General features: G+C 38.5%; 1 protein-coding gene across 1 annotated transcript; it reads right to left on the bottom strand.

Moving 5' to 3' along the window:
- Positions 1 to 1,379: 1,379 nt before the first annotated feature.
- Positions 1,380 to 8,767, bottom strand: RGS20 (regulator of G-protein signaling 20). The gene is made up of 4 exons (XM_009866226.1): positions 8,598 to 8,767; positions 4,569 to 4,655; positions 3,542 to 3,776; positions 1,380 to 2,305 (listed from the first exon to the last, which is right to left on the bottom strand). The coding sequence occupies exons 1-4, from the start codon at positions 8,741 to 8,743 to the stop codon at positions 2,117 to 2,119; spliced, it is 657 nt and encodes a 218-aa protein (XP_009864528.1). The 5' UTR covers positions 8,744 to 8,767; the 3' UTR covers positions 1,380 to 2,116.
- Between the last annotated feature and the right edge of the window lie 7,768 nt (positions 8,768 to 16,535).

Genomic DNA, 16,535 nt, shown 5'->3' with positions numbered 1-16,535 from the left:
GGGAAGAGAGGGAACTTAAAAGGAATGAAATACTCCTTTTCATGAAATGACATTCTTTGAACTTTTTCTGATGTATGTTTCTTGATACTTCTAGCAAGCTGCATTTGACCCAGTTAAACTTACTTTGTCAGCTTAGAGTTTTAGAGCACTTCTACTCACCCCAATTAAAACCAGTATCGCGCCGTCAGTCCGACTGCAAGCTCCCTGCGAATGCTGCCTTACCGATACGTTTAGTTTGTTTTGTTGAAGTTAGTACCTATAGAGTAGAACTTCGTGTAAACTGAGGTTATGTTGATAGTGCTTCTGGGTACTAGAAATTCAGCTGAGATGACCAACATTGATACCTTAAGCACTGACCATTGCTAACTGGGCTATGTCTTAAGTAAGTAGTGATATATGGAAGAGCTTCCTCCTAACTTAGCCATCCAGCCTTCTGCGACAGAGGACGCAAGTACTTTGATTTTGTTGTGTCTCAAGCTTTTTGGTTTACTTCTTTTATCCTTACATGTTCAACAGTGTTTTGGTTTTAGAAGGAGGTGACGGAATCTGGTCTGTAGCTACTGTTAGCTTACTGTATTGGGTCTTCTGTGGTGCTGCGTAATGAAAAATCTCATTTAATAACTCAAATGCAGGAAGAGGAAGAAAATGTGTCCTGCTGAGTCCATTGAGGAAACAATTAAATTCATCTGCTAAATCCTGCCTTGTTATTCCCATTTCTTTTTTTCAAAGAATGTCTTCATTTTGTGCTTTTCTTAGTGCTGGAATTAGGCAAAGAATAGGCTTGAGAGATGCTAGAGTAAATGTCACTGAACCCATTCCTGTCTGGTTCTTCCCTTCTAGGGGTGCTTTGTTGGTTTTTTTTTTTGTTCCCCGTACATCCTTTTCCCACCTATATGTGTCATTTGGTTCATTTAAATAAATGTGCAGGAAAAAATACATTTCAATGAAAGTTCACTCTAAACTCCAAGGATTAATATAGTGGAATTATAGTGAATCTTGTAACTAAAAATAAAGAAGTAATTCTAATATCAGATCTACACATAGTTATACAGATACAACTTACTTTCTTAACTGATTGACCAGAAATCAAGTGTAATGCTTTGAGGATACTCTAAATGAGTGTCATTTATTAGTGGATAGAGTTGTTGCTTTTTTTTTTTAGAAAGTCTGAAATAGTAGTGTATCAGAACAGACTAGTTCCAGCTTCCTTCTTTTGTCAATTAAAATGTGTACCTGTCTGTAACAGAAACCCTACAAGTTCTGTCAGGTAAGTGGAGAATTTAATATGTACAAAACCAAGGTGGTTGATCTTGCCATCCTCTCTGGAGTGAACAGTGAAGAGTTGTTACATCTACCTACCAAGGGAAGAGAAGAATATGTGAGAATTCTTGTGCTTTATTTTGGAATTTAAATGCCCAGACTGTTCTTTCTCTTAAGTCAATAATTTAACTTTATAAACATCAACAATATCAACTTAAAAATGCTTTCAGCAGACTCTAGTAGTAAAATAACAATTCTTCAGCAAAAGATTTTTATAGGCAGCATTATTTCCACCATTAGTTTCATAAAATTGAGATTGCCAGACTGATTTCCATTAGTGCCCTGTATTCACATTAAATATACCAAGATGAGTGAGTGTACCTGTGCCAGGTACAATTTGTACAAGATGTGAAACTTTGCCTAGCGTAACCCAGGTATTGACAGCACTTGTTTTACTTTGGTCACAGTGTGGATTGGGCAGCTGGTCTGGCTTTCTTGAAAGTTCTAAAATTCCACTTAAAATTTAGTTTTCATGCTCAGTTTGCATTTGTACCTCAGATCTACATTGTAACAGGTTTGCATCTGAGTTGCATGCTGTGTTTGAAAAAATTCTGCATTTTTTTAAGAATGACTTTTTTTTTTTCTTCATTTTCTTTTGCAAAGTAACACTGAATTTGATCAGAAACTGTAGTTAGCTGATTGTGTCAGAGCTTTGTGCAGGTTTAAATCATTCAGTCTGTAGTAAAACTTGCCTGAGTTATTTTCAGGTGGTATCTGATTAATTGTAAAATTCCCTCTGGATTGGTATAGCCCAGAGTTCTGTTGGTTTTAAAATAAATACATTTAAGAAAAAATCCTATGATTCAATGGATTTCTCAGATAAGGACCGAAGCAAATCCTTATAAATAGCAGAGTTCATAAACCGGGGGTAGGAGTCTCTGTGCATTAAGGTATAAATCTGAAGCTGTGCATCATCGAAGGTGTGTTGTGAGGGTTCCAGCATATTTCGGTTAATAACTTCTCTTACTCTGGAGTCCAGGCTGACCTGTGTATTAAAATACAAAGTCACATAATTAATAGTGGTGCATGGTACATGTGTGGGTTTTAGGTTTGTTTTATTAAGTTGAAAAAGCAGTCTGTTTGGTTTTGGTTTCAACCATTTCAGCTGGTGTCCTTCGAGAGTGTAAAAGCTGCTTGGTATACTTAGGCAAAGTGACTGTGGTGAAATTTGTAAGTAGGGATTTCTTGAGTGTGGATAGGGAAGGGTTCTTGCTGAGGCAACCTGACTTGGGAGCAAGGCTGCCCGCAGTCCCGTTACTGAAACCTGAGAGGCTGGTGGGACTATGTCCAGACCAACTTCTTGCTCTGTAGTAGAGATGATTTGTAGTTTTTTGCGACAGTTGGTTTCCTTGGGAGTTAGCGCTGTTGTAAGAGACTGAACGTGGAGTCATTGGTGTGATGCAGATGGAAACTGTAACCTGGGAAGCTCTTGTTTAATCAAATTCCTATATTAAAGAGAAGGGTGAATTGATGTGAACTACAAGTATGGCTATATAATGGTTCCTTGCAACATACAACTAACACTTTTTAATTTATTTTTCCCTGTAGAAATATATTAGTGTTACTGCAATAGACTGACCAGATTCAAACAGCATTTTTCTAAGTGCCTAAGTATAGCTTGCACCGCAAACAATTAAGTTTGAATTTTGCAGAGATATTGTAAGGTTTAAAAGCCTACTTGGCAGGATTATATTCAGGCTGAACTGAGGTGTCTTCAGAACTTGACATATTTGCTAACAGTGAAGTGATGAGTAGTTTTGAAATTTGCGAGGAGTCAGTGTGTTTGTTCTATTCTGTATTTTGCCAGCTGCTCTTTGAGCAATTTGTGCTTCGCAAATAATACCTCATTTGCGGTTACTGTGCTTTTGGAGAGAGGCACACCCTGCCTTCCTGGGGGAAAAAAAAAAAGAGACCAATTTGTCCAACAAATAAAATTGAAGTTGAGCAAGGATAAAGTGATTGTCTGTGCATTTGTGCCTCAGACTGAAGACTTCATATCAACATGCCAGGGTAGTATAGGAACAGCTTCCTTAAAGCTAGTGTAGAGTTTTGACCATCTCATCTTTACGACGGGTCTGTCTTTCCCCTAAATTTCTACTTAATAGCAGTGGAATGTGGAGAGTGGGAAGGAAATTACCTCTGAGTATTGCTGTAGCTTTAACCATGTTAGAACTAACTATGCAAAGCAGCATCAAAGAATGTATTGGGGAAAGTAATGTACCTCTTTTGGAGAAAGGATAGAAATGTAATCTTCATAAATTAGTCTTGCTTTTTCTTCAATGACACTTTTGTTTGATTCTTGTTTTAGTTCCTCACAGGCCATCCAGAAAAGCATGTTTTCCTCACTGAATTCAGTTCGTAGAAATTCACGAAAAGCATTTCTGCCAGCTGGAGTAAGCATCAACTTGTCAAATGATTGGGCCCAGGCATTCACTTCTTCAAGAGTAGGAGCAGGGCTTGAGGTGGAAGGAAAGGACAAGAAGAGAAAAAGAAATTATTGTTACTGAGGCATCTGCCATCACAATGGTACAAAATCGCAAGGTTTGTGGGGTTCTGATACCTCACTGGAACTGCCCAAGTGCAAACTCTAGTAAACATAAATTGCTCCGGTGAGATGACTGCCAGCACTTTGAAGAAGAAATTGCATTTTACTGCTCAAAGTAATTGCAACCAAGTCCCTCTGCAACAGCAAAGCATTTCTTCTATATCCAATAGTCATTTGTTGAATCAATGTTAAAAAATCAATGAAAGTATGTAGAAAGAAGCAATGATTCAAGCCCCATAAAAGGTACCCTCCTGTCTGTTACAGTTTTACAGGTGCTCCTATATGAGCAATTCTAAAGAGGCAGTTGCCTGACTTTTGGGAGGATCTGAACTCTTCTTTATTATTTTTGTAAGGCTGAGCAGTGCCAGTTAGTTTCATCACATGGCTGCTGAGTGGGAACAGGATGTATTTAGAAATTAATTCAAAAGAAAGGGAGACCATGTTTACAATGCTGTTTTTGACCTGCCATGTTATGGAAGTTGGAATGTGGTTACATGCTGTGTATAAAAAAGATTAATTAAAAACCAACCAAACAAAAGACAATCAGACCTTTTGTTCCTTAGGAGGTAAGAGACAGATGACTGCAAATTTAGCATAAATAATAAATAGATAGTAAGTTATTTGCATATTTCAGGTAATTCACTTTAGTATGATTTCTTGGGTTTCATTTTAGCTTGACAGAATACTTGGAAAAGACTATTACCTTTCCTCGCAGTTTGGAATACCCTCTGCTTCAAGTTCATGAGATGCTCTCCTTGTTCTGTCTTCATCTTGATTTCTAACAGTAAGACTGCAAGGTAGCAAACAAATTTTTAGTCAACTTGATAAAAGAAAACGCTGAACATACAACAGGTGTTTTTCCTGCAATGTTTTGGGTTTGGTTTTGTTTTTTTTTTTTAATTGGCTAAAAGGACAGAGGCTAACAGTAGCCACATAACCAATAGTTATTATAATCTATTATTAATTTCATAGTTGTATAAACCTGTTAAATGTAGCTGAATGCTGTTCAGTATTGTATCACATGGAATTTCTATACTCAAGGGTCATTGAATTGGGATGCCCTGTGAGGATCATTGAATCCAATTCTCTCTGTATATATATATACACAAGTGTGTATATGTGTGTATGTATATATATATTTATAATGGGATGTGTATACATACATGTGTATCTGTGTTGTCTAGGCAACCTGTTCCAGTGCCTCTCTTGTACAAAAGAATTTCTTCCTTATATCTAATCTAAATCTGCCCCCTTTAAGTTTGAAACTGATACCCCTTGTCCTGTCACTATGCTCCCTGATAAAGAGTAGGCCCTGGAGGCCCCCTTCAGGTACTGGAAGACCTCTATAAGATCTCCTTTGAGCCTTCTCTTCTTCAAGCTGAACAACCCCAACTCTCTTGGGCTGTCCTCACAGGGAAGGTGCTTCAACCCCCTAATGATCTTCATGGCCCTTCTCTAGACCCGCTCCAACAGCTCCGTGTCCTTCTTGTGTTGGGGCCCCCAGAGCTGGACCCAGTACTCCAGGTGGGGTCTCACCAGAGCAGAGGGGCAGAATCACCTCCCTCGACCTGCTGGCCACACTTTTCTTGATGCAGCCCAGAATGCGATTGGCCTTCTGAGCTGCGAATATTGGGTTAAATAACTCTAGTTTTTTAAAAAATGCCTTTTGTAGTTGCAGATGATGATTCTTCATTTCAAACTGGATTTAAGAATATACATATTTCTTTTTAGGAAATGGGGATGACATTCCAGTTCATGGCTTCCCATAGTTCAGTGAGAAAGGCACGTACATGCGTGCACATACATTTATATGACCTGTCAAGCTGCTTAAAATTTCTAAAGAAGAAAAGTTCCTGGTGAATTATAACCTCTATTTTATATCCAATGGGTCCTCCAGCTGAGATAAAGCAAATCAGTTGTAACTTCTAGGAAAATATCAAACAATTTCTTCATTTGTACTTTACTGCTGATGTAACATAATTAATGGATTAATGTCTTAATCCTTATGAATCTCATTTAACTCTAGTAAGGCTTTTTCTTAAACATGTTCATTTTTCTGTCCTTTCTGCCTTGTAAACTCACAGCTTTGTCTTATTTTTAGCCTTATTTACTTCCTCGTTATCATTCTCTTTCTTTCTCTAGTGTTAGTCCATAATCTGCAGAGACTTGCTTTTTCTTTGCCAAGGCAGTCAATGCATCAATGCATTGAAAAGGTGGGGAAGCTTTCCTGTTGTTAAGAGAGTGTGCAGACATTTCAAATTTTTTTTATTTGTTTTTTACTGTAACATCTGAACCATACATTTAAGCCAATGAACTATTTCAATTTACTTTCTCAGGAAAAAAAAGAAAACCAAATAGTAATTCTCCATTTAGGGCATATAGGTCTCAATCCTTTACTATTTTATTTTTTACCAGTGATTCTGGGCTTTATTTTTAATATAAAAAGTGATATATTGTGTGTTTCTCACACACAGGCAAGAAGTTATATGCTTGTCAGGTATTTTTGGACTGGGGGGAACCAACAGATGCAACAGTAAAGGTTTACAGTATTCATAGGGTAATTCATGAAAGGGGAAAAAGACATAAGAAGTAACAAAAGCATCCTTAAGAGAACATGTCATGCCTCAGAAAATTACTTGCAGGCAGTCTTATTCCCTAGAAATGTACAGGTAAAGAGAAGAGACTAGTGCAATCCTGCATCTTCTCAGGACCTGGAAGAGTTTGGGCTGTGGAAATGAACGCAGACTCTGAGCATCCAGCTGAGAGACTCATTTCACCATTTCTTCCTTCTAAATCTACTATTAAGAGCATGGTGCATATTGGATGTTCAGCAACTTGACTGCATGACTCATGTAGACTGTTATTTTTATTCCTATTCATGATTTTTCTGTTCAAAGTACTCGAGCTATTTTGAGGAGAGGCTCTATGAATAGGGAATATAAATAGCTTAATTACAGTTTGTTTTGCATTTCTTGCTACTAGAAAACAATTGTTCTAAAAAAAAAGGTTACTTTAAAGCTAAAACAAGCTGCTCTGTTTTGGAGCCTGTACTGGTTTCCCAGATGATTCTGAAATGCAAATAGGAATTTTAAGCTTCATGAAATTTGGGTACTTCTACACACCCTATTGAGTAAATTGTTTCCTTTGAATTGTTTTCTTTGAATAGTGAGGAACACAGAAAATGAGCATCCTGCAAGATGTCAGGTAAAATAGCCAAAAAGCACTTAATCAACAATTTTGAAGATAAAATGCAAATTTCATGTTCTCTGATGTAGATAAATATGCTTTATTTTTATTCCTTTTATGGAAAGATATGTGTGTGTGATGCAGTTCTAGACTGAGCCACTGCATTGCACTGGGCAGCTGTTCAGATGATACTGGAAATTTGTGTGGGGCACTTTCACACAGATGCCATTCTGCAAGGTAGCAAACTCTGATCCTGTACAGGCATGGTACTTATTGTCTTTTTAAACTCTTAGTTTAAGCACCAGCTGAAAAGCATGGTAGGATCAGAGCCAGAGAACTTGGCATCTTGCAAAGAACTCCAAGCAGCCTTTTGTCCTTACAAAATATTAGTATTTGCCTTGAGGAGGGCAGAACTGGGTATCTCAGCTTCTGATGACCTGAGTACCAATAGCAAAGGAATGATCAGCCTGCTCTTTCTTTGCCTTCTAATGGTATTCTCCAGTGCATTTGCTACCTGCTGCTGTTGGGGAAAAATAGTGGTAGAATAGATTAGGCTGGTCTGTAAGGTTATTTATGACTTCTCTTCACCTCGCTGCCAGATTTGCTTGCTTTGAAGCATTTGGTGAATAATGTTTATAAGAAGTACTCAGCTTGCTCTCAGTATTTTGGTCTAACTCACGGCTATTAAGAAATTTTCTTTATTTCAATGCAAGTCCTGGTCTTGCCCATTAATTAATGCTTGGCCTCAAACAGGTACAGGACTTTTGAGTACGGGAAGTTTTACTTTAGTTTGGAATGAAATCATCTGGAGCTGGTAAGAGGAAGAAGGTGAACACATCATTATTTTAAGAAATCGAGTGATTCCTTTTCCTCTTATGCTTTTTTCCCCTGATAAATTTTCCTCCTTAACTCCTTGTAATGGGAATTCTTCTGAATTATGTTTGCTTAACTGCTCATCTTCAGCAAATACACACAACGTTTAAAGTCTCTGATCCTAAGAATTAACTTCATATGGGTTGCAGGTGCCATGAGTTGGTGACACTAATGAATGACAACAGATCCAGTTGCCTTTGAAACAAAAGAAGAGTTCTGGGCACATGGTTATTCATTTTCTGAACTACAGTTCTTCCATCTTCACCTAATTCCATTTAACAGTCTGTGCTGCTTGTTAAGTCGCTGTCCTAAATCTAAAGCTAGGACATACTCTGGTATTGCTTTGAGTTTTTAGTGGAAGCCCTGGTGAAGCTAAAGGCTGAGAATAACCAGTCTTCCATGAAACAGACCTTTTGTGGCACAATATTGACAACAAAAGTACAACAGATATACTGTACAGATTTTTTTTTTTTAAAAAAGTTATTTCAATGGCAGAAAAAAAAAAGAGCAAGCTGAAGTAGAAGGTTGTGTCTAGCAATAGATCACAGTCATCTCAGTCCCAGATTTGCAGAAGTACCCAGGTGGTTTCTTTGTCTTATGTTGTCCTGTACACTGGCTGTTGCCTCCCTCCCCTGCTGTCCTGTCCCCTGGAGGCTTCAGTGAGAGAGGTTACCATGAGCAGCTGCAGCAACAGCACCAGCAGAAGCAGCAGGCGTTGGACCCTTGGTTGCCTGCGCTGTGCTGCGCCTGTGCAGCGCCTGGGGTCTCCTGGGTCATAGACATCTGCCGTTTGCGCATCTCCATCCGCTCTGATCCCATGGGCTGCAAGACAGCAAGAGAAGGGGGAAGTAAGAAATGTCTCTCTCTTGCCTTTTGTTCGCTTTAAAAGTCTTACCCGGAAGCGCTGAAGGCCACAGCTCCAAAGGACTGGAAAAGCTAAATGTTTGATTTTTTTTCCCCCCACTGAAACTCTCAGGTGTTGAATCCTTTGGAAAATGCACTCATTTTATTTAAGCACTGCGATGGAAGGCAAAGGGCTAATGAATTCTGCACATGGGCGGGAATACAAAGAGAAGAGAGTGGTGATGCAGAAAGTAAAAGGGGGTTTGGAGAGCTGCAGCTGTTTGCGCAGCGGTATGTAAGCCTAGGAGTTGAAAAGGGATTCCTGAGGTTTTGACTTCAAGGCAAGTCTTAATGTAAATGATACAAAATAGAGGTAGTTAGAGACTTTTTTTTTTCCTTCTTTCTCTTGGTTAGCACAGGCTTTGTGATGCCTGTGTGAGACACCTGAGCTCTTCTGAAAAATCTGGCCTTTGGTGAGTGTTGAGGATGTCTCAAACCTGCTGGTTGCCCTGTAGCAAAGAAGGGCCAATGTTTACCTTTCCATTATAGATTTGCTACAGTTTTTTTATAAATGTTTTTCTCTCAAGAAGGAATCAAGTGCTTCTGTGAAGATGAGGAATTACTAATGGAGAAACATATGACTGGACATTAATATGTAACATGCGGGGTTTTTTCCCCCAACTTAAGACAGCATGAAATAATTTTTGGCAAAATCACTGGTTGTGGGTTTTGCACTATTCTAGGAAACCTCTTTCGGAGCCTGAATTCTGCAGACTGTTCAGAGAAGTGGTGTTAATGAAATGACAAGTCTCCTTGAAGTCCCTTTCTGACCTCTCTCTGTGAGCTCCAAACTTGCATTACAGCCCTTAATGCTCTCCCTGTTATGCTGAGAGCTTTGCCACATCCAAGTGAAAGATCTTTTATAGATGAAATGCCAGCTCGTACAAAGGTGAGTATATCTCTTTTTAATTTGATTGTATTTGATTTTTGGATACATAACTAGTCGTCATCCTTTGACTTGAGATCTCTTTGTGGGTTTTTTTTTCAGGTTGCTAAACCTTCTTGAGGCTGGAACAATTGTAGGGGAATTAAAATTAGCTGCTACCCATTTTGAGTGATTTTTTTAATTGATAATTGAATACCAGACTTGAAAACATAATCTGAAGAGCTGAATACTGGAGAGTTAAAAGTGGCTTTCTTTTCTAAAATGTTCAGCCAGGTTTAGGAAATAGTATTGTTGTAACTTGAGGGAGAATGCGCAGATGTTGTCACAAACTCAGCAGAAGTGTCAGGAGAAGAAAGGACATTATTTTAGCAGAGTGCAGCCTTACATTTTTCTTGATTTTAATGCTGAATTTGTTTCTCTCTCGTAGAGCTTAATAGTTTTTGTTTTTGTGAGAACCACCCACTCTCCCAAGAGGAAAAATGCATGACATGCTGAGCAGAAGATGCACCTGTTTTGCAGGAGGAATAAAATAGAACAACAATACAGATAGAAATGATAACCCATTTTGGAACTTTGTAGACCTAATCTGACAAGCAATGCCTTGAATGCCCAGAAATAGAAAATCAGAAAAAGAACATAGCTTCCAAAATCCCCTCAACCTTTCTTGTTTCAAAATGTGGAAGAATGTGAAATATAAAATAACATTTGTAGATTCAGACTTCTTTCCTTCAGAGTTTCAGATTCACAAGAATAAATGAAGTTCTAAGTATTAATTTCCCTCCAGGTACCTATACTTTTTTTAATAGAGCATCTTCATATTTCAATTAGAAAATGATAGCATACAAAGCGTTGTTGGAATTATAGTATATCTAACGATATTTCAGGCTGCTTTGGACAGTAATTATTATCACCGATCAGAAAAGCCTAACTTGGATTCAGATATGTGCAGTTTACATAGCCTAATCCATCCATTCTTACTTTTGAGATGTTTTATTTAGACAATTCACACATGAATGTAACTAATCCACATTCCAGTTGAACTGATGGGGGTCTGCATAGAAAATCTGGTTCCTGCTGTTTGCTGTTTTCTAAGGAGAAAGGTAAAGGATAGAGGAAGTAGGAAGAATATGCTCTTCCTCCCCACCTCATCCCACTGCGGCTTAATTCAAGAGATCTTTCTGGTTCCATTTTAGGTTATTCTTCAGAATTGTTCTCTGACATCTTTAATGAAAGTGAAGAGTATGTAAGTAGCTGTATGGCAAAAACTGCCCAGCAGTGCTTCATCTTTGTTTCACTTCTGAATCATACACCTCACTTAAAAATCATCTGGTAGTATCGGGTTTTTTGAATGTTCCTCATTACCTGATTTCTCACACACTTTACAAAAAGTGAAGGATTGAGCAATGCAAAAATTCGAGACACCTTTTTTTGAGATTAAGTGATGCATTTTCATTTTTATTTGACAGATGTATGCCAGCTTTTTCATCTCATAACTGAGTAGGTTTTGGTCATTTAATTGACAAAGACTTTTTTGAAAGATACTTTTAGCAGATAAAGCATGCTTTCATGATAGCTGAGCTGTATTCGAGTAACGGAGAATAGGAGAAAGAACTGGAATATATCCGTCTTCTTAAGGGACAGCACAAGCTTTTGAATTACAGAGCTGTTTAGTGATTACCATGCATGTATTTCCTGTGGCAGTTGACAGTTGTGTACATGCAGTAAAGGTTTGGAATGCATCACAAACTAATTAGGATGTGACTTTCTGTGGTGTATCATTGCTGTGGTAAGATACAGGAAGTCATTTACTCTTCTGTGCAAGTCCTATCGGTATCGCATTCCAAGAAAGAGAAAGCGTAAATCTAAACATCTAACAAGATGTTTGGAAAGCATGATTTATTCAGAAGAATTGTAGGACTTTGGGTTGTGAATCTAGAAAGGGGAACTGAGAAGCGTATTGATCTTCTGATCAGTAAAAGGTTATGATATTCTATTGTTCTCCATATTTTTCAGACTTAAATAATGAGTTAGCTTGGGCTAAATGAAATCTAGGCTTGATTTACAGGATAGCAAGGTAGAGAGCTGAGCAGTGGTGCAGGTTATTACAAAGTTGCAGGTTATTACAAAGTTGCAGAAACTCCTTCGGCGCAGATAGTATTAACACCCATGAAACAAACATATTAGGCTGGTCCCAGTTCATAGAACAAGCAAGGACTACGTGATCTGTCCCAGCATCGTTCTTCTAACTTTGTTCTTCCCTGCTTTTTTTTTTCCTTTTTTTTTTTTTTTTTGGTGTGTGTATGCAGTTCAGGCTTTAAAACAAAGCGTCACCAAGCTCGCTGTCGTGTGTACTTTTCTACCTGGACCAACTCTTTTTGGCCACATAAGAATGATTGAGACGCAGATGTCTTACATCCAAAATCTAGGGCTTTGTGGTTCCTCCTCTAACGTGTTAAAATGTTAATATTTGTGGCACAATTTGTCACCAATGTACGTCCCAATCATGATTGTACTGAGATCATGTAATGCCAGGCACAAGGCCTGAATGTACAGCAAGACACAGGCTCTGCGTGAAGAATATGCCATAATTTCATATGTATATTCGCGGTTATACACTGGCTTTCTAGATTTCTTTGCTTTAAAAAAAAAAAGATGTAATAAAAACCCCACAGTAAACCAGGGAAATGCAAAGTCTGCAGTTTTGCAGCTGTGCATGGTGATGTAAGAAATTTACCACAAGCTCCCTATCCACTGCTTTTGCTCCGCCATAGACTGCTCCTTGGCTGGAACAGAGGCACTGGCACGGGCACTGAGTTTATGCAAGTCACCTAAGGATTCATTTCCAAAGAGAAGTACTATACAAGTATTAAGGCTATGCAGGTATGACTGTACAAAGGGAAGTGTAATGATCTTCGAAGGTGCATGGAAAAAAAAGTCATAGAGATGAAGCACTTTGTCCGAGATCATGCAGCGAGCTAATGATGGAGCCACTAATGGGATGCAAACACAAAAGTCTTATGTCTGTAATTGTATTTCTGCTACCTCTGGTATATCCAGAATTTCACAATGGGTCAGCGAAGTTCTCCATCAGAGTTTGCTGCTTCTTGCTGCAGCCACCATAGCTGTGTAACGAACTTTTCCAGACAATTGCTCAAATTATTCTTTTCAGTTGTGCCATGCGCAAGAATTAACAGTAGATTAATCAATAACTGCAGTGAATATTATTTGTAGGAATCTAAAAAATTCCTTGCTTCTTTCCAGTACAATGCACATTAGCGACCCTTTAAACAATTGTTTGACTGACTTGCAGATCTGTGGGAATCTGAGGCAGCTTTACTTTTTCTTTTGCCTGCAGTAAACTTTAGGTGCTCCAGACAAAAAGCAGAAGGGTTTCTTCTAGACATCCTACTAAAAAGATGCTCTGTTCATATAACATTGTTAATTTGGGACATCAAATGCCTGACTGGGTCATGCAGTAGGTGTAAAACCAATTAGAAAGTCTAGTGCCTGTGTTCTTCGCATCAGTGGTGAGACTAACAGTATATATTCGTTGGAGAATTATTCACCTGTGACTTCTATAGTACATGGTACCAGTGATTGGCAACCTCTTCAAGTTTATTATTGCACAGTATCAAGCCAAAGAGCCTCAACCAACTGTAATCAAAACCAGTGGAAGTGTAACTACTAATTTTGCAAGAGGGCTTTCCTTATGTTCTACACTGATGCTGTGTGTGATTAGGTGGTTTTAATAATGAAATCTGAATCATCAACCGCATTTTGATCAACAGCTTACCTTAGAGTTGTTAAAGGGAACGACATACGTTGGCACTTACGTTTAGCTAAGTATTGCAAGCCGCTGTCGCACTTGAGTATTGCTCTGCTGCCAGCTGCTGGGTTTCATAAGTAACAAAAGACATGGCCTAAACTCGTCCCCACAACCTGCCTGATCTCTGGGTTGTTGTTTTTTTTTAAAGCAGTATTATGATGTTGCAGAGAAATGGATGTAGAGAGCTGGGCAGGGAAATCGTTAGATGCAGCAATCAGTTGGAATACTCTGGAGCTCGAGGAGCCCTTAGAGCTGAAGCATGTATAAAAATAAGTGCATACAAGGGTGAGGGGTAGTTTAGAGCTATTATTTGGCTGTAGAACAAAAGGATGCATTCCTGAGGAAAACAAGGTGTACATCCTCCTGTGTCTGGTGCAGTCAGGTAGATCACTCAAATCTGACAGGAGACTGGTCTTTCCGTCAATATGGCTTTGAAGAAGGAAGGAACTTGTGATTGAATTGGACATTGATTGAACAGAGAGAAATTTTATAATGCAGTTAGAAAAAAACCCCAAACAAACTAAGTGTATTTTCTGTGAACATCAGTGCAAATGTTCTTCCATCAGCCAAAATATTTTGTTCTTTGTTACCAAGTGTGCATTTTGAAAATGGTAATCACTAAATATAGCTTATTGTCACACCAGCCTCCGAGGACAGCTACTTATTTGGTCAGCTGACATTCTGAAATAAAAATAAATAAATAAATGGAGGTGTTCTTTCCACAGTTTTCAGCTTGTATGCCATGCAACGAGTGTCTAGTTTAAAATGACTTTTTTACTGGCCAACATCAAGTATTTTCTGTTTCATTTACCTGAATAATCAAAGATAAGTATGTCCATCAACAAAGAGGATGTTTTCTTTGGAACATCAAGATCTAAATGTGACGAGGAAAAAAATTCAACCCTAGTTTTATGCATTCAATTTTGAAGTATTAATGCTGATTACACATAGTGTGCATCAAATTGTCAACTGCTGAAAAACTACATCACCTCACTATGGCCTGTGAATACAAGGAGATTTATTATATTGGCTGAGGATCTGATCTGGTGATTGCGTTTGTGCTGCAGAGAAAAATGACTTTGTATCTTGGGTTGGACTTAGTACCAGGTGGTGCTAAGCAGAGGTGTTAGGAATTGTCTGAAATGCTTTTCTTCAAAATTCGTATAAATGTTTTCTTTAAAAATCCTCCATCTGCTTCCTGAATTTACACAGATGGTTACAATTTACAAAAACAGTGAGAGTTTTATCTTATCACTGAAAGCGACTTTTTCGATCTTACTAAGAGAATGCAGAGGGCGAATGTGTAACGGTGCACATAAACTATTGTTCTCTATTTCCACTCTGAATAGGTTTGTTTTTATTCTTTGAGAGAACTCTTTCTGTTTTGGCTATAAAGTAAATTTAGGGATGGATGTTTTATTTTTTTCCAAGGTAGTTGAAGTACATTTAGATTTCCAGAGATATTTCTTTAAATAGTTAAAGATTCAGACCTATGAGATGCTGTTCTCCTCCTATTCTCACTGAGGTCCTTGCAAGTTCAGGAAGGCCAACATCACACAGATTCAAGTTCTTCAAGGTAAGAGAGGAAGGTCCAGAGGAAGAACTTACCTCTGAGCCCAAATGAAGGGATTCATCAACCTAGTTTGACAGGTTTATCATCTAATACACCTGGATTTCAAAAACCTCAGTCTCTTGTTCCATTCTTTATTACCTTTAACTCCCTTACTAGGTTGCTGTATTACAAGAGATATCCATACCCTAAAATTTGCCTTGCTGAGGAAGATATAAGCGAATAAAAAATTGCTTTTCTCTCTCTTATCTCCCTCACACCAAAATGGAAATTCCACTGCTGTATACTCCCTGGTCCTTTATTTTCTCAGATTTCCAGACCTCAGAAGGTGCCATGAGAACAAATTGTGTGAGAACCCTCTGTGCCGGACACTCTCTGCACTTTGAGATTTGGGGTTTACCTTCTGTGCCCCCATGATCTGGAGCAGCTACGTGCCTTGTTTGAAAATGAGTTGAAGAAGAAAACATGAGGGATTTGGAAACCAGAGATGGACCACTATCTTGCACATGTTTTTTAAGAAATCCAAAAGTACTTTTAGACTATTGATGGAATCAGGTGAGATATCTTCAACCTCTACCATCTCTATCACTGTTTAACCTCAGCCTGGGTACAGTTTTAGCCAATTGCTGGATATAACATGAAATGTATCTCTATTTCAAATTATATCAGTTTGACTGCCCAAAGGAATGACAACACTGTCAATGACATCTATATCTCCTCAGTGAGGTAGCTATAATTTAATATGAAGAAAAAAAAAAGAAAAAAGATTTTCTGGTTCATATGGATAGGGAAGGACTAAAAGGTGCTATTCTGCTGGTTCTTGAATAGCCAGTAGGATCTAATTTTACTAATATCAAGTCACTCTAGGGAATCAAATCCTTGAACAGGACAGTCAGTGTCCCGATGGCAATAGGAGTTTCTGTTGCAAAGGTCGCTGTAGTGGTGGCTGGACCAGATGAGACCCTCTGAATCGTGCCTTAAATGCTCAGTTCTTAAGATCCAGCCGGCCCATGCTCCTTGAGACTACTTCAGCACACATATGATCAATCTCTAGTGATTATCCTGAGCTACCTGCAAAACATCTCTAACTACCTAAATTGTGTAAAAAAGACTATCCTAGATGATCATTTCTGCATCTGCACGATGTTTCTTCTGGCTACTTACAAGCCTCCTCTGACTACCTGCAATCCGTGTGGAGTTGGATCAATTTTGCAGCCTTGGAGTCTCTGGAAGGGTCATATTCTCCATTCCAGATGTTAATCCACAGATTGAAATATAAGGAAACTGGTCTAGGCATAGTGGGGTTTGCCTGGACAGAACTTCCCAAATCCTGCATGGAGAACACCAATTAGTCAAATACTTAATTGAGAAAGGGGAGCAGGAGTTGAGCTGATCAGCTTGTCTTTGGTTGGTTTACTGTTTCAAG

The sequence above is a fragment of the Apaloderma vittatum genome, unplaced genomic scaffold (assembly GCF_000703405.1).
Source record: "Apaloderma vittatum isolate BGI_N311 unplaced genomic scaffold, ASM70340v1 scaffold10323, whole genome shotgun sequence".
Lineage (NCBI taxonomy): Eukaryota > Metazoa > Chordata > Aves > Trogoniformes > Trogonidae > Apaloderma > Apaloderma vittatum.
This window is presented reverse-complemented; position numbering and strand designations above follow the sequence as displayed.

Coding starts and splice junctions, on each gene's coding strand:
- RGS20 (XM_009866226.1), bottom strand. CDS start 8,743: ATGGGATCAGAGCGGATGGAGATGCGCAAACGGCAGATGTCTATGACC. Junction 4,656..8,597: donor TGTTGCTGCAGCTGCTCATG/GTAACCTCTCTC, acceptor GCTACCTTGCAG/TCTTACTGTTAGAAATCAAG. Junction 3,777..4,568: donor ATTCCAAACTGCGAGGAAAG/GTAATAGTCTTT, acceptor TTCCACCTCAAG/CCCTGCTCCTACTCTTGAAG.